Source organism: Hyaena hyaena, unplaced genomic scaffold (assembly GCF_003009895.1).
Source record: "Hyaena hyaena isolate Hyena2069 unplaced genomic scaffold, ASM300989v1 scaffold_691, whole genome shotgun sequence".
NCBI classification, from domain to species: domain Eukaryota; kingdom Metazoa; phylum Chordata; class Mammalia; order Carnivora; family Hyaenidae; genus Hyaena; species Hyaena hyaena.
The window spans coordinates 569,357-596,493 of NW_024081324.1; the positions used below are offsets into that span (position 1 = coordinate 569,357).

General features: G+C 40.0%; 1 protein-coding gene across 1 annotated transcript in view; it reads right to left on the reverse strand.

The window, feature by feature from the left end:
• Positions 1 to 1,533: 1,533 nt before the first annotated feature.
• The window catches only part of ZFPM2 (zinc finger protein, FOG family member 2), a 369,507-nt gene continuing 343,903 nt past the window's right edge, over positions 1,534 to 27,137 (reverse strand). Inside the window, exons 6-8 of the mRNA XM_039217446.1 lie at positions 10,236 to 10,442; positions 7,935 to 8,159; positions 1,534 to 5,032 (exon numbers count right to left, since the gene is read on the reverse strand). Coding sequence (XP_039073377.1) covers positions 2,541 to 5,032; positions 7,935 to 8,159; positions 10,236 to 10,442 — 2,924 coding nt within the window. The 3' untranslated portion in view covers positions 1,534 to 2,540. The remainder of the gene's footprint in view (positions 5,033 to 7,934; positions 8,160 to 10,235; positions 10,443 to 27,137) is intronic.

Sequence of the window (27,137 nt, forward strand, 5' to 3'; positions counted from 1 at the left end):
AGAGCCGCCTGGACAGATGCTTGAAAATAGAGATCCCCAGATAAGAATTTTTCTTTAGTTGATCCCATGTAAAGCTCAATGTACCAAGAACACATACACATTGGCATTTAAAAAACGTTCCCTGTGTGGAACAGCGTTGAGAAGCTTGAAACTGAGTCAGAGTATAAATTCTTTTAGGGAAGCAATCATGGGTTGTATCTCTGCTTTCATCCCCCAAATAGTGGGTACAATCCCAGGTGGTCAATAAAGATATGCTGATTTTCCTCCCTCCCTCCCTTCCGGTATTTCTGTCTCTCTTTCTCTCTGTTTTTCTTTTTGTCTGTCTCCCTTTCTCCCTCCTACCCTCTCTCTCCTTCCTCCCTTCCTTCCTAGAGAAGAGGAAAAAGAAGAGACTGGGGAGACAAGCCTTGTTGTAACTACCCAGGCCTGCCAGTTCCCACCTGGGATATGCATGGGTCCTTATGAACACGCCTGTGGGTCCCCAAGGCTCTGATGCTTCAGGAGATTCCTGCAAAACTCTATTAAGCAGATCATCTCTCTTTACCTCTGCATTTAGTCACTGAATAAAATGGAAAACATTCATTAAGGTCAAGATTTTACATTTAAAAACAGTTATTCTTGACAACAACTGGAGAAATATTCTGACATTTTTTATGTTTTGTCACAGTATTTATATGCTGTGTGCAGGCTGGCATCTTAAGTTCATTATGTTACCAAATCCAATATGGACAAAGAATAGTGCATCTTAACTACAGGTGAGGTCATTGTCTTTTCTGATCAGGATGTTTCTAAAACTGCAGTAGACTGCAGTTTGTCTTGATTGGCAATAGGTGCCCATCTTGCCTACTGAATCGCACCTCAACGCCTCTGGGTAGCCCATTAGGTCGTCCACGATCTGACTCACGACCTCTGTTCTCCACTCCCCATCAATATGCAAACCCTTGGAATGTACATATGAGAAGTGTGAATCTAGGGTCTTTTGCGAATTGCATGAAATTTGTATGCCTTTACTGATCAGAATCACTTGACGATACCACTTCATTGCTCCTTAGTATGTAAACCTCTCTCTCTGGTAAACTTCATTTAAAAGTTGGGTGTTTTTGATCAACATTTGTTACAATTCTTGTGCATAGGCTTCACAAGTCTTTTAGACCATATGAAATTGTTCTCGTTCTGTGCTACAGTGGTGGTGGGGGTAGAGGACAGAAAGATGGTGTTTATTACATATAGATATAATGGAAAAGTCTTCTAGTTCCATAGCTTGGAGTCTCTTGTTCATCTTAATATGATGTTACCTATGTTATGTTAATTAGGTGCATATAATGGACAATCTATTCCTTTACTGATTCACTGATTTGTCACCATATATACATAAATATATGTATATATAATATATATTATATATATGTAAAATATATAATATGTTTGAACCTGTTCTCATCACAAAGAATAGATATATAGACCTTCCTTTGCATTTGAAAGAAACAAAGTCTGCCAAACTTCTCCAACAATCTGGAATTTTATTCCATCCATATACATGCATAGTAACAACATTTGTTGAGAAATTATTTCTATCAGAAGTAGAACATTATCTTTGTGATCACCAGGTGCAGTATTGCTACTCTTATATTTAAATAGATCTTATATATGAATTAAATTCATACTTGCAGCATTGAGTTTAGGGGTTCGATTTAGACTGTGCCTTTCAAAAGATAAAACTGATTAATACTACCTCATTACTTACAATACTGCTTCCAGTAATTTTGTTCATTCTTTATAAAGTATTGCATTTAACAGCAAAGGTTTAAAAATTGAGACAGAGCTGCATCAGCGAAAGAAAATACAAGTACTATACAAGAAAAAAATTGCCATCTTCCTTGAACATACATGTTTAAGGTTAAGAAAATGGACAGAAACATACAGCTACATACAAATGCAAAGCCTAGTGACTAAGAGACTGTATCTGCTAAAATATAAAGTGCAAACAGAGCCTGATTATCCAAGAATTGAAATCTTAAGGCGAACTTATAGCATGTGTATTTAGAACATCGTTGCAAGTTATATTTTAGCATATACATATATCTGCAACAGCATATAAGAAGAAATCAAGATACACAAGTGCTTTTGAAGCTATTTCTAAAATGCTTTTCGGTATTGTTCGTGACTAGTTTCTTTAAAAGCTACTATACAGTGCAAACCATATGTGCTACACAATAACTATACAATAACATTACAAATGACTTTAATATAAAGTTTTTAAATAAAAAATAACATAACCACAGCTATGAATACTGCTGGTAAAATAAATTAATTTTTTTTTTTTTTGAAAATGGCACCAATAATACACTTTACTAATGGACTGTAACGAAATTACACCTTAAGTCTTCAACTCAGCCTTGATGAATTATCTCCTGATTGCACAGATGTAATGCAAACAGCTTCTGTTTCTGTTTTGTCGTTTTGTTTTGTTTCTGGACTGGGTAGAACCACATACTAAACACTGGTACCAAAGGTGACTGGTGTGGACTTAGGAAGTTATTTCATTTGACATGTTCCGCCGCATGTGATGAGCAATAAAACTTCTTGTGAGTTATAAAGTTTGAGAGGTTGTTGAACTGGATATCACACAGGCGGCAGTACTTCCCGCTGGTCGGAGCCTGGGTGGAGCCATTCACACCTTTTGCTATACTAGACAACTGTTCCTCCGCGGAGGGAATTCCCGGTGAGACATTCTCGTTTGTGGCTAACGGGGTCTCGGAGATCCAAGAGGGAGATTTGTGGCCGTCTTCATGCTGAGGATTCTGGGAAATGTTCTCTTGCTGCGGGTTGGCGGCAGGTCTCTCGTCTTGCTTCAGTCCGCCGTTGACTATTACCATGCCTCTGTTTTTGGGTAACAGCGGCAGGGGATCTTTCTTCGGCGGGGCGCACCCGTTTGCGGAAGCCTGGCCTTTAGGGGATTCGTTCTCGGCGTTTGTGCTTTGCTCGACGTCAGTGTTGTGGATGACGAGGGAACCAGAAACATAATCGCTTGGCTTTATTCCATAATATGGAGAAAGCTGGTCAGCCCCCTTTGCCTTCTTTATTGCTCCGGGGTAAAGGCATTGGGGGAGAAACAAATGTTTGTTTTCTTCTTTCGTGGCAATGAGCTGAGCCGCTTCACTGAAGACTTTCAGGCCTTGCAGGGTTGCTAAGTGGGATGAAAATAAGTTTCCATTAGGGGAAGGCTGCTTCAGATTTCCGTTTTTCTCACATTTTATTATGCTTCTTTCGTAGCTGACGTCAGGGCTGTTTCTTTCGCTTTCTGGATTTGGAAACACTTTGCTGTCGAGCTGGCCCAGGTCGTTCCGCTGGTGCGCTGTGACTGGGCAGAAGTTCTGCTTGTGGGCCAAGTAGTTCTCCACCTTATTGAAGCTGATCTTGCACACAGTGCACTCGTGGTAGTCCAGCAGCCTTTTGGGGGACGTGCTCGTCCGCTCAGACTGGGATAAACACTTCTTGCTGAGATCTATGGGCACGTCCATCTCGAGGCAGGAAACGCTGGAATGAGTCGTGTCGCATTTGGAAACTGGAACGCATTTGTTGATCGTCAGAGAGGTTTCCAAGTGCTTTGAGACGATTCCCGGAAAGATCTCACATCTTGGGTGGTAGCACTCTCCTAGCCCTTCCGTGGGTTCTTGAGTGGAGGTGCAAGGATTGCTGAGGTTGGGGACGTCGAGAAATCGCTGTTGGACCAGGGGAGGCCTTTGCTCCTGTTCAGGTAGGCACATCTCATACATCTTCCTTCGCTTGCGAGTGCGCATGGTTCTCTGCATGGCAGGCACTTTGTTGGAAGCGGACCTCTTCAGTGGAGGGTCGTGGCGCGTGGCACAATAGTACTGTTTGTGGACCATGTAGGTCTCATGGCGGCTGAAGGTAATGTTGCAAGCTTCGCAGGTGGTCTTATTTGGGTCACTTTCCCCATCCACTAAGGGGACACTGGGATTTTTCACATCAGCAGGTTTTCCATTAATTTTATCATCGCTGCTGTTGGAGGTGGAGAGCTTCTTGGCTTGAGTGGAAAAGTCCTTGTCATGGCCCTTCCCGTTTGGCCCAATTAAGTCTAAAACAGTGGAAGAACTGATGCAGGATGTTGCAAGAAGGGGGTTCTCAGGATCGGCAGAATGAGCGGCTGGGTTGAGAAGGTTTATGGAGGTTTGACCAGCGTTGGGGCTCACGGCCTCGGGCATCTTTTCTGAAACGCCAGGGAACTCTGGGGACTTGGCCATCTGCTGCCATCGGCTGCTGCAATAATGCTTTTTGTGCACTAGATAATTATCCAAATTATTGAATGTTATGTTACACTCAAAACAAGTGGCCCCCTTGGGCATCAAAGGGCTGTAAATCACGGGAGGGTAGCTACTACTTCCGTGCCTCAGCCGCCGATGCACCAGTTCAGACATCTTGGCTAGGATCTCTGAAGCCTGAGGGACCATTGTGATGTCTTGGGGGAAAGCAAACTGAGATAGGAAAGGGCCCACAGGGAAGGAAGGCCCAACATTAGGCTGAACCGGAGATGAGGCAAGTCTAGGACTGGAGGGCTCAGACTTGATTTTCGTGTAAGCAAAGCTTTGCTTATTTGCCGTGGGCTGTACCTCCGGTCTCTGGTTAGCGAGAAAGAGCGGAGTCTTTTTCTCGTACTTGTCCAGCTCCGTGTCAGAGCTCGCGTCTTTAGTCTGCATGGCCTTTTGGCTCTGGGGGAGTTCGCTTCTGGTCAACAAGTCTGCGGCGGGCTGTAAGCTGTCTTCGGTTCCACCTGGAGAGTGTTCCGTGTCACCTTCTCTGGGAAGTTTGCCTCCAGGGACGTGGAGCTCCTGGTGCTGCAGTAACTCCCTCTGAGTCTGGAAGCCGAAGTGGCAGTGATTGCATCGGAAGGCAGCTTGAGTGAGATGGGAGAACAGGTGTTGGTGAAAGCCGATCACGGAATCAGCAGTGTAGCTACAGACGGTGCATTTTAGACTAGCACCGGGGGGGAGGAATTCTTCCATTTTCACTCCTGGAGAGACATACAAAATAAGAAGGCTGAGAACCACGTGCACTGGTTTTCTAATGCTGCGAACCTTTACATAGCAGGGACGAATTGAAATCTTTCAGACCCTCACTTGAGATATTAATTTTTTTCTTGTGATCTCTTTTGTCAGGTTGGTCATCAGAGTCATAGCACCCTCATGGTTTCCAGAGCACAGCCAAGTATAGCATCATATCACGTGGGACAGCCTTCATGGTCTCCATTGCATAGGTCAGGGAACAAATTCAAGGAGGTCAAGGGAATTGATTATGGTACTAAAGCTATTCAATGATGGAGCCATGCCCAAACCTGAGATTTTAGAATTTCGAGTCCAATAACCTTCTCATTACAACACTATGCCCTGCACTAGGAAGAAGCAGGCAGACGTTAGAGTTGATACTGATGACCTGGGTGCGAATCAAATAGCTCCCAGTGCACTAGGTTAGGTTATTTATCCAAAAGAATCCTAGTGGGAGCCATTTTGCTAAGTAATAATAGTCTCCTAATTTATCTTTGGGACAGATCTAGATTTTTATTCATTGATTTTGTTGAACATGGTTTATCTCTGTCCAGGGCTGATATTCAGCTGGTAGACACCAGGACATTAATATAGTCATTTAGGACTGACATCCTTGTTGACCGATCACCGCCTGTTTCTAGTCTGGTATAAATTATTTTGAATATCACCAACGATTGGTGAGTAAACCTTACTGTGATATTGTGATTTAGAAGTAATACATATTTGGTCATTCATATATGTTAGGCCTCTGACCAGGCTTCTTGGCTCACAGCTCCCTAAATCCTTGGAATTTCCTGTGATAAGAGCAATAAAGGTATTTTTGTTATGTTAATGTAGTGACGTTTGGAAGCCCTAGGTTACATAAGGGTGGGGCTGCTTGCCAAGGGAACCAAACTTGCGATAGGAGGGTTTGATTATTAGTCACGCCTCTCTGGAGAGGAAAGAGGTAAGGGGAGGGGGGCTGGTGATTGAGTTCTTGAACATTGCCAGCAGTCAGTGATTTCATCAGTCATGTCTATGTAATGAAGCCTCCACAAAAACCCGCAAGGACTGATTTCAGAGAGCTTCCCAGTTGGTTTGAGGAGACTGGCAGGCGGCGAGAGGGCATGGAAGCTCCTCACCCTTTCCGCAAACCTTGCTCTAGGCATCTCTTACATCTTACTCTTCCTAAGTCTTCACCTCTTATAATAAACTGGTAATCTAGAGAATAAATGGATTCCCTGAGTTCTGTGAGCCAATCTAGCAAATTAACTGAACCCAAAGAGGGATCTAGTGATCTCTGATTCATAGGCAGTTGGTAGGTAACAACCTAGGCTTTCTACTGGCATCTGAAGTTGGGACAGAGGACTGGCCCCCTAATCTGTAGAAACTGACTCTGCTCCAGGTCATAGTGTCAGAACTGAGTTAAATTACAGGACATGCATTTGGTATCTGGAGAACTGTTTGGTGGTTATAAGGAATCCCCCCCTCCCCCCCCCCCCACACACATGTATTGGAATTGAGATCTGGATGTATTTACTCACTAAGGTCAACTCTAGTTCCCATTTGTTGGCACAGAGCTAAGACAGGTATGGCTTGTGCCCTCTGCACTTTAGACTAAAATGAGAATTGCCTTTTCTATTTATTGGTTGAAAATATGGTAGAAAAAAACCAAGTCCTATAGCAATAAAAGGGGACTTCTTATTCCTGTCTCCTTTTCTCCTTAACTGACCCAATACTCATTTTTCTATTTAGCTGAAAGTTCCCTCTATCTCTATTTTTGTTTTGTGAAGGACTGACTATTCAGCATCTGAGACAGCTGACCTGTTTCTGCTTCCTCTGCTCTATCACCCACATAAAGGTAGCTCATTTGTAGGGAAGGGGAAGAGAATGACTAGAAAGGAAATTGCCTATTTTTATAGGTTCAAGACAAAGGCTTGCACTGCACTAGAGCACTGGAGCTAGATTTTTAAAAAACTCAGCACCTATTTTAGTTTTTTAATTATTCAACTCAAGCAAAAACGGTGAAGGAAGTCACCCAGAAGTACTTTATAAGTTTTGTATTATAGAAGCTGAAGAATTCTGAAGCCTAAACCTTGATTTATCCTATTCAAAAATGTTCCTAGAAGTATCTAAAGTTAATGTAATTTCTGTACATTAGATGAACTTAATTAAAAAAATACAGAATTAGAATACTCTGTGATGATACCAACAATATTTGGGCAAATAATTCCAAAATAAAATGGGAGTAGTTGCGACCTCCCTGTTAAGAGTGAGCTGAAACAAAACAAAAAAAAGCTATTTGTTTGCTAGCTTCATCTTTCTTAAGGAATTTCAAAACATAGTACTAAAAGTGGTTTTATGTTATAAAAATCAACGAAGCTGTTATGCAGGCTCTAGAAGTCAAGAACACTTTATAGATTCATATTTAAAAGTGAATTTCTCTCAAGTGTGATTTTAATCGGATCTATCAAAATAACAGTGTTACTTATATTCAGCAAATACTTATTTGTGTTTACCTAATATGTATTTCCTACCATGTGGGAAACAGTACGGTCAGTTTCCAAAGATCACTTGACACTCAAATCAATGAATATTAATGACAATACACAAAGGATACTGAGACTTTATTTCTCAAATGATGCTGTTAACGAAATCTGGCCTGCCATATGAGTAGTCTAATCGTTAGGAAAGAATTCAGACCCAAGTCCTTGGAGCTGATGATAAGTGACATAAGATAACAATCAGCTGGTCTGGCAAGTTTGATTTTGATTTAATAGGCACAGTTCGAGGGACGGAGAAGTGTAGATGTTTGCATATATGAATATACGTATGGATGTAGAGAAGGAAAGAGTCTTCTGGAGCAAAAGAAGAAACAAGGGACGCACTTACCGCTGTGTGAATTCAGGTGCATTTCTAGTGCTCGGGCAGTTGGAAAGCTCTTGGTGCACTGCGGGTAGGAACAGAGGCTGGAAACCTGAGGAGCACTGTCTTCGTTTTCTTCTGGCACTGGAGCCGCTTCTCTTTGCCTCCCACTGCAATAGTACATCAAATGGGCTTGCAGATTCCGCTCACTCCGATACCAGATGCCACAAGACTTGCAAGGAAATATATCCTCTGCAGGTGAAAACACAGGGACACATTAGCTGCTGCTCATTCGGAACCAAACACGGGTGAAGCGGCATTTAGTTCCATTTTTCCCTGAGGCTGCTCTCAGGTTCTGAACTAGGCCATCAGGTGGCGACCTGGTGCGGTTCCACAGCGCAGGACTAAGCTTTTAAAGAAATGTTACACCCAATGCAATTTACTCCGACGATGGACCCTTCTGGAAGTGGTACCGTAGGAAACTCCACCATTAAAAACACGGGAGGTTCATTTTAAATTGTTCATACTGTATTTGTGGTTTAGAAAAATATACACTTATTAAGAGTCATGTGAATTGGCTTCTCAGATTGACTAAAAGGCAAGGATCTAACAGCTGAACTAAAGTTAGCCCCGATGCCAACTACTGACAGCATTTGTTCATTTAATAAATTAATTATAGAATGCTGACTATATGCTGGACTCTATGCTGAGTTGGGCATAAAGCAAAACAAAAGACCAAACAGCCGTCATTAGAGATCATACAGTCTCCTGGGAGTGATGAACAAGTGGTCAGATAATTACATTAGGCTGCGATGGCCATTCTGCGAGAGGCATCTGAGGGGTCCTGTGGGTGAGGGGCAGTAGGTGGGTGAGGAAGGACAAGGTCAGAGAAGGATTCAGGGGGAATATAATTAAAAAATAACATTCCCACATTGGAGCCTCACAATATCATAAGGTACTCCCAGTGTCCCCGGTAGCAAAACTCCTCTTGCCACAAATTCAGGTTGGGTCTATGTTATTTCAAGTTCCTTCGTACTGGAATCAAAGATCCAGTAAAAGAAAATAACGACATTCATATGAAGGAGATCCAAAAATATTACCTGGGGTTGAGTGTACTGGATTCACTGTGTGAATGTAGAGTAATTCCAGATAACCAGAGGATTTCTTTAAAGGATACCGGGACAGCAAGAACATAATTACTGTTGAATATTTTGTTTTAAATATCAAGACATCATTACAGTATCTGCATTTCTGCATCATTCAGATTCTTAGGGATTTTCAGGATTTCCAAACCTACTAGCTTTGGAATCTATTCTCTTAAGATGTGACTGCTATTCAGATTTTCCCAGAGAGCTAGAAGAAAGCAGAGCTGAGTCTAGAACTCAGATCTTGGGACTCTTGGGCCACTGATTTTCTGTTGCATAAAGTGTCACTTTGTATTCAAGGAATACAAACTCAGTTCACTAGTCTTTTTAACAAAATAATTACAAAGGCATATTTGTGAGAGCATAGTTTTGAATTCTCCACATACATTCCTTCTCAGCTTATGTGTACTTTTCTTTATTTTCTTATGTTTCTTTTGATGTTTTTGTTGTATTAGCTAATGTCTTGATTTACTAAGGCTATATTTCCTCTTAATATGTCTCATCATACTTTGGTTTATTTTTTTCCCTTTCTTTAGAACATTTTTTAATGTTTATTTCTTTTTGAGAGAGAAAGAGAGAGAGAGAGAGAGATGGGGAGGGGCAGAGAGAGAGGGAGACACAGAATCAGAATCAGGCTACGGTCTCTGAGCTGTCAGCACAGAACCCGACACGGGGCTCAAACCCATGGACCATGAGATCATGACCTGAGCTGAAGTTGGACGTTTAACTGACTGAGCCACCCAGGTGCCCCATTATTTTTTCCTTTTCTAAAAAGTTTTTAACTCTATGGTTCATGAAGAATAACTATAGTTATTCTACAAAAGAAGCATCCATGAGAGCTATTTGACTTCTCATAACTAAATAGACTTAAATGTTGTTCAGCTAGTTTAGAAAGTCAGTTTTTGTGTGTATGTGTGACATTCGAGAATCCAACCTGAAATGAATGAATATAAGTGTTCTTTTCATACTCCCATGAGAGGCAACCACAGATACACACACACACACACACACACACACACACACACACACACACACACAGTTTGAGGGAAGATAAAATGAAATCACAACACTGGAGAAAAAAGTCCTTCCCTGGTTGCCTGTCAGTAGACATTTTTTTTTCCTCCCATAAATACCCATCACCACTACAAAGCTATTGTACTGGGCTATTGCACTCAGCACTTACTATTGACAATAGCTGTAGGCAAAATAGAAGCCATGGCAGCTTGCTGAGGAAGCAGCTGAATTGAGTCCAGCAGGCGCGCAGGGTACATCCCTTCTGCAAGAGTCATCTGACTGGCAGCTTGTAGCCTTGAGTCAAAATCCACCACAAAGGCAATTAGCTCTTCACCCTCAGAGATGGCCTTCGTAGTTGTGCACCAAAGCTGACCCCCTATTAAGAAGAGAAAAGAAAGAGAAAGACAGAATTGACGTCGAATGCTCTAGCCCGCCGTACACTAGATTGATGTCAATAGCATCTTCTCATGTTTTTCACATCACTTTTCTACCGGGGTGGAGTGTCCGATGGAGACAATAGCTGTACTCCTCTGCCCTCCTATGAGGAAAATTGTATTCCTTGCATTACATGAGCTGTTCAGTGACCGACAGTAGGACAGGACTAAGAGCCACGAATAGACATAATCTGTAGAGAGTTTTGTGAACCGTTTGCCTTCTGGGGCTTGCCTTAATCATTAACCACGCTATTACATGGTCTCACACTTAGGAGGAGGCATGGTGGGGATTCAACCGCAAAAATTTATTTCAGGTGAGCCTTTGAAGTCACTCTTTTTGTACCTTATGGAAGTCAGAAGTTATTTCTTTCCCTTGCCCCCCCTCAAACGTTCTTTTCTCAAAATGCCTAAATGCCCAAAACAAACAAAAAAAAAAAGAGTAAATAAAAGCTCCTAAAATCTAGAAAGTTAAAACAACATTCCAGTTAGTTTTATTCTCCTTATGTCTGCTGCCATTTTTTTTTTTTGGCTTAGTGATCTTTACTTATATAATATTCCTTATAATGCAGCTTCTTTATCTCCGTTTACCCTGATTGAACTTCCTGAAAAGAAGATATGCCAAAGATCCTTTTCAAAAGGCTTATTTAAATAAAGATTTGTTTAAATGAAAAGAACCCTTTCTTCAAATACGGAGATATACTCTGGCTCGTACTTCAAGTGATCACGTGTGGTGCATTAAAAAGAAAATTAACTATGCAAGTACATCTTCTAATGTATTGCACTGCGATAGCGTATGCTCATTTATTTAACATGTTTAGACAGGCAAAGCACTTATATTTTGTTATCTACACTCTCAGGCCTAGATACGTATCCTATACAGTTATGCCTGAAATAATGTGGCATACTTGATATGTTATAAAGCTTTTTTTCTCATTGTGTATATATTGCAAAGCTATATATTGTACTCATTAAGCAAGCAAAAATTGTACCCATTCTGATAAGTAATATTGCTCTGTTTATCTTTCAGCATAACTGTGTCTTCAACAGCACTTCATTTTTTTCCATCCTTAAATAGATCATAGTTTTTAAACAACTTGTGGTAAAAATCTGCTGGAAAAGATAACAACAGCGTACGATATGGCAGAGTTACACAGAAGAAATCGAGACACTTCCAGAGAAACCGTGGACAGTTAATTACACCAGCTGATTACATATTAAAGGTTGAGTAAGCAGCATTATCCACGACAGTAGATGTTTGTGGAAAAATAAAGCGCAGATTACATACCTTGAATTTGTGTGAGAGTCGCAAAGGGAAACACAAATAGACCCCAAGTGAAACATAAATATACTCAAAAGGTAGAAAACAACTGAACTTTTTTTCAATGACTCTCACAGATCTGAAAGCAGCCAAGTTTACCCAAGTTGAAAAACAGATTCACTCTGGCACTGACTTATTTATTTACAAATAACAGAAGTTAAACTACCTTATTGTGGAAACAGCTGGGCACTGGAAAGCGCTAAGTGGTGGTGTTTCTGCGGTGACCGTTCTTCCCCCTTGGAATCTTTCTGCATTCAGCTGCCATGCCTTCTCTGATGTGCGTACAGATCCAAACTACTTACAGCTGTAGACAAGGTAATCATTTGCACCTTATCTTTCCTCTGGGGTATAGTTTATTAAGTGAGTCTTTGTAAGAGAGAGGTGGGGTGGGCAGAGCAAGTCATGACAATTCAGGCTTGCTTCATAGCCTGCTCTTCCGGAGTCCCTGGATTTCAGTGATGAACTGAATGACTTACATGATGGGGTGATATTTTACCCCTTTTGATACATTTACATGTTTGGTAAATCCAGCCATGGGTATCTTTCACAAAAGGAAAGGTTTGGACATAGGTTCCCAGGAGAAATAAAGATTTTAATTTTTTTTAATTAAAAAAATTTTTTTATTTCTTTATTTTATTTTGAGAGACAGAGACAGAGAGCGAGTGGGGGAGGGGCAGAGAGAGAGGGAGACACAGGATCTGAAGCAGGCTCCAGGCTCTGAGCTGTCAGCACAGAGCCTGACGTGGGGCTTGAACCCACGGACTGTGAGATCATGACCTGAGCTGAAGTCGGACGCTTAACCAACTGAGCCACCGAGGTGCCCCACAATTGAGATTTTAAGAGAAGGGACCATTCATAACTAATCTCTATCCCAGCAGTGAGCCATGCAGCAGGACATCTCAGAATACTTGTGCTCAAACTTTGAATCAGAAAGATCCAGTAGATAAATAAATTAAGATTTAGGAATACTAAGTGCAATGAAAAGTAAGTAAAAATGATTTTCTACATTATTAGACAGCCTGGCAATTGTAACAGTTATCTATGTTTTCTTACATACTGTTTCATATTTTATTATCTTTATCATTTAAAAATTTTTTAACGTTTACTTTCGAGAGAGAAAAAGAGACAGAGCATGAGTAGGGGAGGGGCAGAAGGAGACACAGAATCTGAAGCAGGCTCCAGGCTCTGAGCTGTCAGCACAGAGCTTGATGTGAGGCTCGAACCCACAAACCAGGAGATCATGACCTGAGATGAAGTTGGACGCTCGGCGGGCCACACAGGCACCCTATTATCTTTATCATTTTATCTCATTTTATGGTTTAGTCAGAGCATACCCTTTAGAAAGGTCGAATCAGACTGAAAATGTACTGTGTAGACTTGATGAGGAAGTCTCTGTTGCATTAGGATTTGTTTCAAATCATTCATTCATTAGCCATTCATTGAACTCTCTGCTGCGTGCCAGGCTGGGCATCCTGGCTTCACAAACAATTAAGAATGTACATACATAGGCAGATGAATGACAACTCCACATGGCAGGTGTCATATCCTAACGCTAAAGAAAATGTGAGAGAATGAATGATGGACACTTCTTGGCGGAGTCAGGCAAGTCATCCAGGGTGACTTTTTTTATTGACTCATGAAGAATAAAGGTCAAATAGCAGAAGAATGTGTAGGGGACCTGACAGGGAAATCATTACTGGCAGATAGAGGAACATGCATACAGGTGCAGGATTATGGAAGAGCCTGACTAGTCCCGATAATGGTTCAGAGGCCACCTTGCTGGAGCCTAGGGTCTGAGGGAGAGAGGGCTGGTTACAGGCTGGGTTGTGCTGGCATCAGCCTGTACGGGATCACAGAGCACCATGTCCAATTGTCAGGAATTCTGCGTGCTGATGGATATCACCCTGGCGACTTGAAATTGGTCAAGGTGAAAGTTGTAGCATTTGCTACTGGAATTAGCAGACATTACTATCAGGACTTCCTAACCCCAAAAAGTTTAGAGTAGGTCAAGAGAGCTTGGAAAGTAAGATCAAATGAACAAATTCTTCGGCTTTTCTCTCCCAAAATAAAGATATCAGGGTAATGAGGATAGTAAACTGGGAAGAGGGGGGGTCAGGAAATGTTGCCACAAGGGCCATTTGGAGGCTGTTGTGCTAGTTCAACGGTGAGACATGTAAATTGTGAGGGAGAAAAGGGCCAGGTTCAAGACAGAGAACTGGGCTGATTTCCTGAGATGAGTAAAAGCAAGGAGGCTGTTGAAAATAACAGGAAGGTTCTGGTCTGGGAAACCAGAGGGTGGGGATGCCATTTACAAGGCAGTAAAACTGGTGTATTAACAGTGTTATTATACAGACAACAAGAAGACAATTGTATTAATTAGGGGCACTTTCCTTGGGTCCAATAGGCTAGTGGTTTATCTATTTCTTCTATTTTAATCCCATCAATTATTCTGTGAGGTAGGTGATATTTTCCTTGTTTTAGAGTTGAGAAATTGGAAATTTGGAGAGGTTAACTAACTTGCCCAAAGCTATCCGCATAGCCAGTGGCAGAATCATGGTTTAGACTTCCGTCTGTCTAACTCCAAACATGCACATGTGTGCTTGTATGTATGTGCATGCACAGAAATCATGAATTCTGCTTTGAAAACGTAAAGTCTGAAGTCCCTGAGGGAGACTTCAGCATGAATGTATTGAGGAGGCAGTTGGAATTTGGACGAGACATAAGGCTGGAGGAAAAAAAAATATTTTGGAAGTCATCAACATAGTCTAAATGACTGTGGATGCAGGAAGACTATAGAGTAAAGAAAAAAAAGATACAGATTGAAATTTGGGAAGTCTCAATAATTCAGATGTGGGTGGAGGAGAAGGGATCATTTGAAGATATAAAGAACATATATTTGGAAACGTTATAGGGGAACCAAGAGAATGTCACCACAAAAATCAAGGGTTGGCTCTTTGAAACTGTTTGGCTGAGTGTTTTAGAAGGTGAATTTAGAGTATTCAACTTGAGGGAGCCATTTATAGGGAGAGAGAAGTGCCAAGCATTGTAACATGGTTTCAATTAAAGATTCTAATAAAACATTCTAAGGGGCGCCTGGGTGGCTCAGTCAGTTGAGCATCCAACTTCGGTTCAGATAATGATCTCATGGTTCGTGCATACAAGCCCTGCATTGGGCTCTGTGCTGACAGCTCAGAGCCTGCAGCCTGCTTCAGACTCTGTGTCTCCCTTTCTCTCTGTCCCTCCCCTGCCCACGGTCTGTCTGTCTCTCTTAAAAATAAATAAACATTTAAAAAGTTAAAAAATCATTCTAAGTGTGATTGCTAGTGGGGGATGTAATCCCATCTATAGGAGTATGGACAATGGAACCAGACCACCAGGGTACAAATTTCGGCTTGTGATTTGAATTTGCCGCCTACGCATTGTATAGATCAGTTTCCCCATCCTTGGAAATGGGAATGCTGATAATAATACTGAATTCACAGTGTTCTTGTGAGGATAAAAAAAATTAATATATGTGAAAGCTTAAGAACATTACCTGGTAGATAAGTGCTACATAATTACTGAGTGTCCCTTTGGTTTGGTTTGGTTGAGACTATTATTCTAATTTCTTACTGTCCTGCTAAATCCAAGAAATGAGATCTCACCAGAAAGAAAAGAAAAGCCTATGGATTAAATGAGCAAATATAGCTACATTTCACTGGAGCACGCTAGCCCATTTCAGAAAAGAAGACTAAGGCTGCATCCATTCGTAGATCACAGACTGTATCTGGACTAATTAGAAACAGTAATAGTTTCTAGCACTGACCAAGGGCTGAGGAGGCAGGAGAACCAGTTTCCCACCCAGCGGTTTCTGGAGCTTGGGTAGATATAGCCAACTCGAATTTACCATTGAATAGAAGGCAGTAGTATTTATTCATTGATTAAGGAGCTAGCTGAGTGCATGCAAGTCTAAATCAGGGTGATATTTAGCTATTTTGGTGTCTATATCCTACTGACCTCGTGATCAATGGAAACACATCAGAGAATGTTACATTTGGCTTTAAAAGGAGAACACCATTACCGAAAAACAAAAACCAAACCCAGAAAACAACAAGTACTGGCAAGGATGAGGAGAAATTGGAACCCTTGTGCACAGCTGGTGAGAATGTAAAATGGTACAGCCACTGTGGAAAACAGTATGGCAGTTCATTAAAAATTAAAAATAGAATCACATCATGATCCAGCAATTCTATTTCTGAGTATATACTTAAAAGAAGTGAAAGCAGGTCTCCAAGAGATATCCGCACACCTATGTTCACAGCAGCATTATAAAAGTAGCTAAATCATGGAGGCATTCATCCCAAATGTCTATTGACAGATGAATGGATAAGCAAACTCTGGCACATATATACAAAGGAATATTCAGCTTTAAGGAAGGAAATTAACAAAAATAAAAGGAAGGAAATATTCTGACATAAGCTAAAACATGGAAGAAATTTCAGGGCATTATATTAAGTGAAACAAACTAGTCACAAAAAGACAAAAATCTTGCATGATTCCATGTACAGTGAGGTGCTTAAGGTATTCAAAATCACAGAGACAGAAAGTGGGCTAGTGGTCATCAGGGGCTGGAGGAAGGGAGACGAAGAATTATTGTTCAGTGCATGTACAGTTTCAGTTTTGCAAAATGAAAAGGGTTCAGGAGATGGACCATGGTGATGGATGCACAACAATGCAAATGTATGTAATGGCACGGAATTGTACACTTAAAAATGATTATGATAGTAGATTTAATGTTATATGTATTGTATCACAATGGAAAACACTGGGAAAAATGACACTACCGTTTTTTTTCATAAAAACTACCACTATGAACCTCCAATATTTTACACAAGTTTTTTTAGCCACAGCTAAAGAGAGGAATCTAATTTTTATTATGAGATTGTTTAAAACAACAAAATAAGGTCTTCTCCTTTCTCAGTTTTCCTAGCAAAGCTACTTTAACAAACCATCTTGAAAGCTCAGTCCCTAGAGGAATGAGGTTGCTAAGATGGAGTTGACCATATTTGGCCACATTAACTGTTTTCATTTGGATGCACTCTGGATATTGTGTGAGTTTGGAAATTGTGAGTGATGGGGCTCCTGGGTGGCTCAGTCAGTCAAGCATCCAACTTCAGCTCAGGTCATGATCTCACGGTTTGTGAGTTCTGGTCCCATCTCGGGCTCTGTGCTGACAGCTCAGAGCCTGGAGCCTGCTTCTGATTCTGTGTCTCCCTTTCTCTCTGACCCTTCCCTGCTCATGCTGTGTTTCTCTCTGTCCCAATAATAATAAATAAATAAACATTAAAAAATAAAAATTGTGAGTGACATAGCTCCTGATTTTGTTAATTTGGACTTCTGCTTGTGGTTTGAGTACCAGTGGAGTGTTCCTGTTAGCTCTCTATGGATATGGAATTGAAGGAATCTAAACAGATGTGTTTGTGTGCGTGTGTGTGTGTGTGTGATTTTCATATACAGTAGTATGCTTAATGCCCCCAGATTTAAACCCAGCAATTTTGAAAAAATATGTTATTTATTTTTGAGAGAGAGAGAGAGAGCTAGAGCAAGTGAGCACAAGTCGGGGAAGGGCAGAGAGAGAGGAGACACAGAATCTGAAGCAGACTCCAGGCTCGGAGCTGTCAGCGCAGAGCCCAATGCGGCGCTCAAACCCATGAACTGTGAGATCATGACCTGAGCCGAAGTTGGATGTTTAATCAACTGAGCCACCCAGGCGCCCCTAAACTCAGCAAATTTTTAATACACAAATCCAAGCTAACAGTATATGGATCTGAAAACAAATAGAATTATGTAAGGGGGTTGGGTGTATTTGTGGCAATATCATATATGCTTAGTTGATAAAACTCTTACAACTTCCTTTGCACAGCTCTCAAGAGCACATGATCTTGGTGTGAGGGTTTACATATTAATAATGAAGAATAGGTGGCACCTAGAGGCACTGAAAATGTATTTGTCCTCAGGGCAAAGATGGACTAGAAACAGCACCTGACTGGTCAGTGGGTAAGAGACTTTAGTTCCAATTCTGACTTGACTGTCAGTTACTGAGTGTTGGAGAATTGCTTTACGTGTCTCATATAAAATGACAGCCTTAGGCTAGATATCCTGTAGATTATTATCTTCAGGTCATAAGCAACTTTTTAAGCTTCTATGACCGATGTGCTAACAGCAGTAATAATCACACATTTATTAAGCAGCTTCTCAGTGCTACATACCAGCACTGTGCTAAGTACTTTGCATGCATTATCTTAATTTCTCCCAAGAAAGCAGTAAGGTGGCTTTTATTTATTCCCATTTTACTGAGATATCATGTGTCTGGAGGTGTAGGTAAGGTGTAGAGGGGGGTTGGAGGAAGGGAGGGAGGTGTGGGAGATGGGATTTGGACAAGGCAGTTGGGCTCTAGATGTTGCACAGAAAAACCAGGTGGCCCAGTCAAGTCACAGTGACATCCGACGTTCACTAACTACACTGTGCCTTGCCTTTCTACTCAGTTTTTGAGCAATTAGCACAAATATCTCTCTGAATCAGAAATGAGATGGTTCACTTTATGACACAGGGTCAAGAACATTACACCATGAGGAGATATAGCTGTGAAGTGCATAGCGACAATGAGCATAATATCCATATTTGTCATATGGAAATAACTCCACGTTACCTTCTAATAAGACTAGCACAGAATTAGACTAGCTAACACTTAGAAAGCCCTTACTATGTGACAAGTGCTATAATAAACATTTCACACATATTAAACATATTAAACTCATTTGGTGATACTAAATATGAATGTAGCCTTTGCCCGATTCCGTATTTCAATTACAAGTTGAGTTAGACTCCAAAAGGGCATCAAAATTGCACATAAGCACAGAGTACTACTTGGCAATCTTGACTGAACAGTCGATTCACCAGGGAACTCTTGATCAATACTGATTTCCAAGTCCTATCCCAAATCAATCAAATCAAAATATCTGGGAGTGATGGCTGGGCTTCATTATCATTTAGAGCCTCCTCAGAGGGGCTTAACGTGTCTCTGGCATTAAGAATCTCTGGCCTGGGGCACTTGGATGGCTCAGCTGGTTGAGTGTCTGACTTTGGCTCAGGTCATGATCTCATGCGTTCGAACCCTGTGTTGGGCTCTGTGCTGACAGCTCAGACCCTGGAGCCTGCTTCCGATTCTGTGGCTCCTTCTCTTTCTGTCCCTCCCCTGCTTGTGCTCTGTCTCTCTCTCTCTCTCTCTCAAAAATAAATATTAGAAAAAAACTAAAGAATAAAAAACCTTAAAAAAAAAAATCTCTGGCCTAAGGGTGAACTATCTCCATCTGTATAGGGTAGAAAAAGTGAGACTATATGAACACAAGTCTCTTGATAATCAAATCAATAGGCAGGTCCGAACAATTCAGTAGGGAGATTTTGAAACTCAGAAAATGGCAACTGAAAACGGCTCTGAATGCCCCCTTTCCCTAATATTTGAAGAATGTGGGTGTGATGAGTGAAAAGGGGAGGAAAGATGGACAGAGCAAGGATGTAATGACTTAGCATCACCTTTCAATGGAATAAGCCAGTTAGGAACTTAGCAAATTTGTGAATTAACATTTGGTTTTACAACATTTAATTCTTTATTACTTTGAAGGGTTGTCACTTATTATTAGAAATGATCAATCATATGTATCCCCCAAAACTGTGAAAGATCATATGGTACAAACCAGAAATCACATTCCTGCTGCATGGGCGTGAAGTCTTTATCAAATGACATCAGGCACTGAAGCAGCTATCTGATACGTCTCTGGCTTCCACCAAATGGAAAGGTTATTTTAGGATCCTCTCTTTGTCTGCCTCCTATGCTGCAAACATAGTCACTCTTCCCGGTCTCCCCACCCACACACCACTCCCTTTACAAAAAAGGACAGATACATTCAAGGTTCCATAGAAAGTAATAACCACTAAGACCTTGACATTCTTGAAAAACCATGTACTTACTGTTCTAAGTAATGTTTATGATCAAAGTTCTTGTGCAAACAGATATAGTTCCTAACAGGAAGCTTATAAATTTTTTTTCATAATTGCTGTCAAAACTGCAGTGAAGTGTACAAGTTCCGATAATAAAGAATAAAGTCACAGTTCAAACTCGATTATATTTTGGAAATCCACGCTCCTCTTACTAGAAGCAGTGGCCTTAAATATCTTTCCATCCTGCCAAATTTTTCACTTGCACTTTTTATTATTTATGAAATCAGTGTCTGCACAATGTCATGCAGACCTCTGCTGATAAACTCTAATTAAGATTAAGACAAGCCTTTTGGAAAGGAGCCCATCATTAGCAAACATGATAAACACAAAAATACTCCCTACTTGTCAACCAGGAGCAATTCAGTAACCTAACAGTATTATCTGTTGCTAGGTTACAGAGCTGACAAAGCTTCAATTATATTGTTCGACCATACCTATAGAGTTCTGTATAAGCAAAATGTATCCAGTATAAAAGCATTTAACTTCATCCATGCTATCTGCAATTCACGGCTTCTTACAATAGTAAAAATCAGGTTAATAATTACATAGCACGCTGAAAAATCTTTTCCATGTGTTATGTCTATACATGTTTCTTTCTAATTTATCTGTGTGATTGATAGACACTTGCTTTTAAAAATAAGGAAATGCAAGCAATGTGAAGCTGTAAACCTCGAGCGTGACTACATCTGGGCTAATCAAGATACGGACCTAAGCTTAGCATAAAAATATACAGCAAATTGAACCAATTAAATCACATTTAGATTTTGTATTTCTCTGCCTCAATATGTAGAAGGATAAGGAGCCTTAAGCAAATAGATAGGGATACCAGTTTGAAACTTTATTTAAAGCTAAGCATGCGCACATGCGCGCGCACACACACACACGCACACACACACACACCCCCCCCACACTCATCTAACAACACAAAAGGAAATCAGTGATTTACAGTAATTTATTCTAAGGGCTTTTCTAAGTATATATTAAAAGTTGAAGTTAGCAACTTCTACTACATAGCATTAAGTCATTAAGTCTTCACTTTATTAGAGACTCAGAACTCTAGGGGCAAAAAAATCAATGAAGCAGCTTCCAAAATACAGACATTTGACAGAAGGAAAACAAAGCAAAAAGCCACATGTGTAAAAAGAGAATGTCTATGTGAAATTTACCATGAGTGGTATTTTTAGAATTTTCATGGAAATTTGGAGAAAAAGTAATCCCACATAAATGAACCAACATTTTTAGACAGCTCTGGCACAAAAATGTTATATTATAAACTAAACTGCTACAGCATTTAAGACGTACAGCGACGTTTCTGCATTAATCTAAAAGTCTATCCCATTCACATGCGTGGATCCAAGATATATATAGGAAGACGGTCAATTGATGATCAGAGTTTAGTTAATAAAGATTACGTATTGGTCTACAGAGTAAACCAGGATACCTCTTAGGCACACCCAAGTAAATTAAATTCATTCTCTGGGGGAATAAATGGACTGTTTAACACACATACAGAGGGACATTATGTTTCTAGAGGTGGAAGAAACAGGGATACTTACTTGTTTTGGTCATTAGCTTCTTTTACTTGTACCAAATAATTTGAAAATCCAACAGGATGCGTGCTTGCAAAATGAAATTTTTTCATAACTGGAAGTAATTGGTCAGAATAATTCCCTAAAAGCTACATAATTGCCCCATTTCAACAGCGGGCCTGTCAATGCCTAGATCTCAAGCTTTAGACATCACCACAGTACGTATATCTATATGTAGCCGCATTGTTTAATACCAATTTCATAATGAATTCAAATCCAATACTGTTGAAATTCTTGACAGTGGAGTAGTGCAAGGAATAGAACTTATAAATTATGTGTGCCCCTTCTTTGAAAACCGCTGTGGACGTTTCTTTGTGCATTGGCAAATACAGTAGGAATATGAGGTATTGTGCGGCTCCTCCTGCACAGCACCTGATAAAAGAATAAAGAGCTGTGACATATTCTTAAAACAATAGAGGAATTAAAGGGAAACAATGGGCCAGCTGCTTCATTAATACAATCAAAAGGGAGCCCAGCACAGAGGAGTCCAGATAATTAAGCATTACTCCTTTAGACCTCCTTTCTACAATAAAATTGCTTAAAAATGTATTAACTACTTCATAGTTGCTAGATAGATCTTTGCACTTGTTTATTTAGAGTTGATTAATGCCTTTTTTTCCGTATGCAGCAACATGCCAACTCATAGTTTACAATAGTTTTTGAATAAAATAGAGTGAGAATAATTGATAAAGATCTGCACCATACACAGCAATAAATCAAAAGCATTTTGCAAAAGGTCTTTCCTGTTTTTAAATAATCTTTAACATTTTTCATTTGTACTTATGGGCAATGCAGGGCATTTGGGGGCATTCAACTTTCCCTTGCTGGCACTCCTGACATCTTTTTATAGAACATCCTAGCAGTTCCTGGGAAAGGGGGGGTGGAGGGGGGAAGGATCAGATTTGACCAGCAACTCTGGAGTGTGTCTTGGGTATTTGGGCCAATGGAGAAGATAGACTTTTTTTTTTTTCTTTTAAATTATTCTTTGCCTTTTCCATTCAAGAGGGACGGACACACAGCAGAACTATTTGCCAAATGCACTATTTATCCTTCATTAGCTTGATTTAAAAAAAACCAAAAAACAACTTTTTATGCTCTTTATGTTAAAACACATTTTACAATTTAAGATATCAAGGCTTTCATTCTTCAGCTCTTCTGTAGGGAGCCTTTCCTCTGATGTCAACAGAACATTTAATTGCTTAAGAACTGGAAAATTGGGAACTGAGTATTGTGTGCTGAATATTGAAGTGAGGATAAAAACTATAGTTTCGTTTCTAAGGAAGCTTATGTGAACCCAACATTAAAATTACAAACTTTACTGAACCATGTGGTCAGTAAATTAAATAAGGTTGATTCTATTCTGATGAGTTTAGGATCTTAATTGAGAAAATGAGATCGAATTAGAACAGGAGTCAGGGAGATAAATGAATAGAGATACTTAACCATATTTCTGAGATTAAGAGAAGAAAGATTCTGCTTTTACACATGTTACATATGATTTCAAATTTATCAGCTGGAGTCGTATTTCCAAAGATCTTCCTGTACTAGGTCAATACTTTATAGGATATTTAATACCTAATTCCAGTGGCTTCTGAATTCAGGAGTTAGTGTTCTATCAGATTAATAAGTTTTCCTTGAATACCAGGAAATAAAAACATATAAACTTTTAAGAGTCAGTAGGTACAAACGAAAATGATTATTATAGGAGCTACTATATGATGATTATTTAAATATTCTTTGTTTTGACTAAGCCCACAAAATTCACTTTGTTAGTGAAACATAAACGGAAATAAACATCAACTGTTTATAAACTTATGGTCAAGTGAATGCTTTCGGGGATACACCTTTGAACATCTCAGGTTTATAAGCTATGTCATTATGCTGTGCAAACTACTGGTCAACGTTGGTAATGCTATAATGTAAAATTACTAAATTTCAGCACCCTCCTTCAGCAAGTATTCTGGAAATCAGCTCAATATCGATTTTGAATTATTTGTCATTTCAAACATTACATACAGCTTTATTATTTAGCACAAATCCAACAGATAACAGGGGTCTGCGCAGAGCTCAGAAACAAAGAAACACAAACACCCCCATTAATTTAAAGGAATTATCTGTATGATAAATAGGAAATGAGGTCATCCATTTTATAGATTTTGATTTTGTAGGGAAGCAAAGCCAGCATGGTGAAACCAATGTGTTTCCTAAGCTCTTCGTCTACCACACAGGACATTCCTCAGCCCAAACTTGTAATCAATCCCCACTAGAGCTTTTAGCTCCTGGCATGAATTCTCTCCACAGTACTTACTTTTTTCCTGTAGGAAAATGTCTCCTACTGAGATAATTCCCTCTCCCTGTTAAGCACATGAAGCCCCTTTCAACAAAGTGAACAGTGTCCTTGTGGTCAGTTCCAGATTTCTGTTGAAGTGTAGGTGCAGAAAGGTTTGCCCTAGAATTAAGAAGGCATCAGAAGTTGCCTGGAAAACTTTCTGAACTGATGTGCTGGAGGTCATGTGTTGGCAGTCACATCAGTCCCTCCCCCCACCCCCCACCCCCGTGTTGGGTTTAGGCAAACCGATAGGCTGTTTCTATGGGATTTCAACAGGAAAAGATCTGCTCACGGAGTCCTTTCAGCATTCCTGGGTTTGTGCTCTTGTCTAAGAGGTGCTGTGTCATGGCCTTGCAAGAGCTCACAGTGGTGTCCTGAGGTAGCCCATCTGACTGGCTCCCTGGCCATCACGATTTTCAATGACTAGCCTCGAGGTGACATTACACCCCAAAGGCGATCTGTCAAAATTCCGCTTGCAGCTGATAAACTGATTGCAAAGCTGCTTAAGACTCTGCTTGTAAACAAAAGCATTTATCAACTAATAATTTGCAATAAACTGATGTAACTCCCAGCTGAGCCCCTAACTGTAATTGTCTTTACCATCTGCCTATTAAAGCACCATTCTTCATCAGCAATCAGGAGCAGAAGGGAGGAAATCTCCACCAAAATACACAACTTGCAAGCTTATGAATAATCTGAGTGCATCCCGCACTTTCATTATGACTCGTGTGTGGGGTATGCTTCATTTTCATTCTTGCCTAGCCTGGGAATGCTCAGAAATTAGGTGGAGGGGAAAAGAAGAGCAGGGAGGGGGATGGGAAATGAAACATTGTGCCTACTGTTCTGCAGAGGAATAAATTATCCAAGTTCATCAGAGGAGGCTGTTCTTAATTTCTTTCTCTCCTCCTTCCACTGCTCTGAAATATCCATTGCAGCATCCTGATGAAAGCCCCCCAGCACCAGGCTGGAAATGAACCTCTCTATTCCTTTTACAACTTGTCCATTTCCATTACACCTCTTTGTTTTGCCTTTTTTTTTTTTTTTTTTTTTTTTTTAAATTCCAAGAGGCTCATTAAAACTTCTCCAGGGAGTCAGTTTAAGAGTGTAGACTCCTACGAACGGGTGTTGAAGGGCTGGCAGGTCCCTGCAGGGCCGGGTAGATGTGTGAGATCAAAGTGCCAAGGAGGGGGCAGGCCTCTGCACTTGTAGTCCTCAGCCTGCCACCGCCGAAGGACGGCTTCCATGTTCCGGTCCCCGCTAGCACCCAGCACTACTCTGTTTAAAATCTCCTCCCAAAAGGCGGACTTCAACAACAGTAAGTGCGAATGGACAGAAATTCCTTGTTCTTAGAAGAGATCCTGCCTCTTAGGTGCTGACCAGATGCACTCATGGAAAGAAGAAACTAGGAAAAAGAGGTTAAACTCCTTCTGCATTGTGTTTTTCTGGAAACTTCTCTCTGAATGGCCAATAGCATTCCACATCATTTCATGCTTCTTCAAAGTTTATTAACCTTTAAGGGTATTTACTCTAATTTTCTCTTCATGAAATATACTGTTTATTAAAACAAAAAACCAAAACCAAAACTGAGGCAGGCACCTGGGTGGCTCAGTCGGTTAAGTGTCCGATTTCAGCTCAGGTTATGATCTCACAGTTCACGGGGTTGAGTCCCGCATGGGCCTCTGTGCTGACAGCTCAGAGCCTGGAGCCTGATTCAGATTCTGTGTCTCCCTCTCTCTCAGCCCCTCCCCCACTCATGCTCTGTCTCTGTCTCTCTCTCAAAAATAAACAAACATTTAAAAAAACTTATTGTATTTAATACACAAACTTCCTTACGTTTTTAATGTATATAATACTTTTTTTGTATCTCTTGGCTACCAGAGGATGTCCTTTTGTCAAGTTATTCCTTTATTCAGAGAACATGATATCCTACTGAAGGACACCAAAGGCTATGTATTATGATAAACAATTGACCAACTCCTGTTATTAAGGTTCAAATTCTGTAGCTAAAATTCATGTCAAGTTTTCTTATTATAATTTAAATTAATGTTTATAATTTTAATTTGTTTTTCTAAGAGTTTCCCATAGGTAATTATTGTTCTTTATAATCTGTTTAATACAACAGAACTAATAACTGCCTTCCATAGAAATGATAGAAATGGGCACTCAAGCATCTGTTTCATGTTGAGTCTGGCCTAGAGATGGTTAATAGGGAACAATGGTTTGATTTCCTGCCTGGATATACAGGACCTAAAATTCAGGCAAAACGGCATTACTGTGGTCCTTGAATTTGAGACACATCAAATATCAGGACAGACATCTGACAAAGATTTAAAATAACACAAAAATCTTCAGACACTAATTGTGTGAAGCAGAATCTTTCTAGAAGTACTCTTTATCTTTCTTATCACACCTTTCAGACTTCTGTGAAGACTGAGGCTCTTTGGTCACCGTTTTTTTTTTTTTTTTTAATTAATAAACAAAATATGGAGTAAGAATTTAAGTAGCATGTTTAAGTATGTTGACTGAAAATGTCTTAAAAAATTAAAGCAATTATAACATAATTTAACATATAATTCAATGATTAAAGATGACCAAGATTAAACCTCTATGTTTATTAACTGCTTCCAAATACACACCCAGACATGGTAGTGTTTTGTTTATTTTTAATACTTAAATTTTTTGCACCAGATAGATATTTTCATGTCATGATTTAAGTGAAACTAAACTCACTTCTTATTTGAAATACAGCTGGGTCTCTATCCTAAGGCAAATTTTGGAATTATTAGATAAGGGATTACAATAAAACACTTTCATGTGAAATGAGGGATATTTACAGTATATATATATATATATATATATGTATGTATATACCTAGTCTTGACTTCTACTGATTGAGTAGTTTGGGAAGAAAATAAAGTTTTGAAAAACTAATTACCAGCAGATGGCGCTCAGTGCATTCTATGAGCCCAGCTCTAAGAAAAGAAAATAAGGTTTTATTTATTTAATTCTTTTTTATTCTAAATGTGAAGTTGCTAGATCAAGCTTTATCATCCCTAAAGATTTCTGTTGATTGACTAAGCAACTTTGCGGTAATTTATAGACTGTCCTCCAATGCTCATCTAAATGGCACTGCAATCGACTCAAGTGCTCCCATGAAGATAACAAAGCATAAAGAGGTAACCTTTTTCTCCCCCAAACAGGAAAAGAACAGAAGCCTGGGTTCCTGAAGTATAACATAAACTCACCAAATGAATTTTCCAGTTAAAATAAGACAACTGCCATTTTCTTTTTTTCCCTTTTGTGTAGCCCCTTACTTAAAGAATGTAAAGTCCATTTTTAAAAAATGGATTTACCATCTGCACCA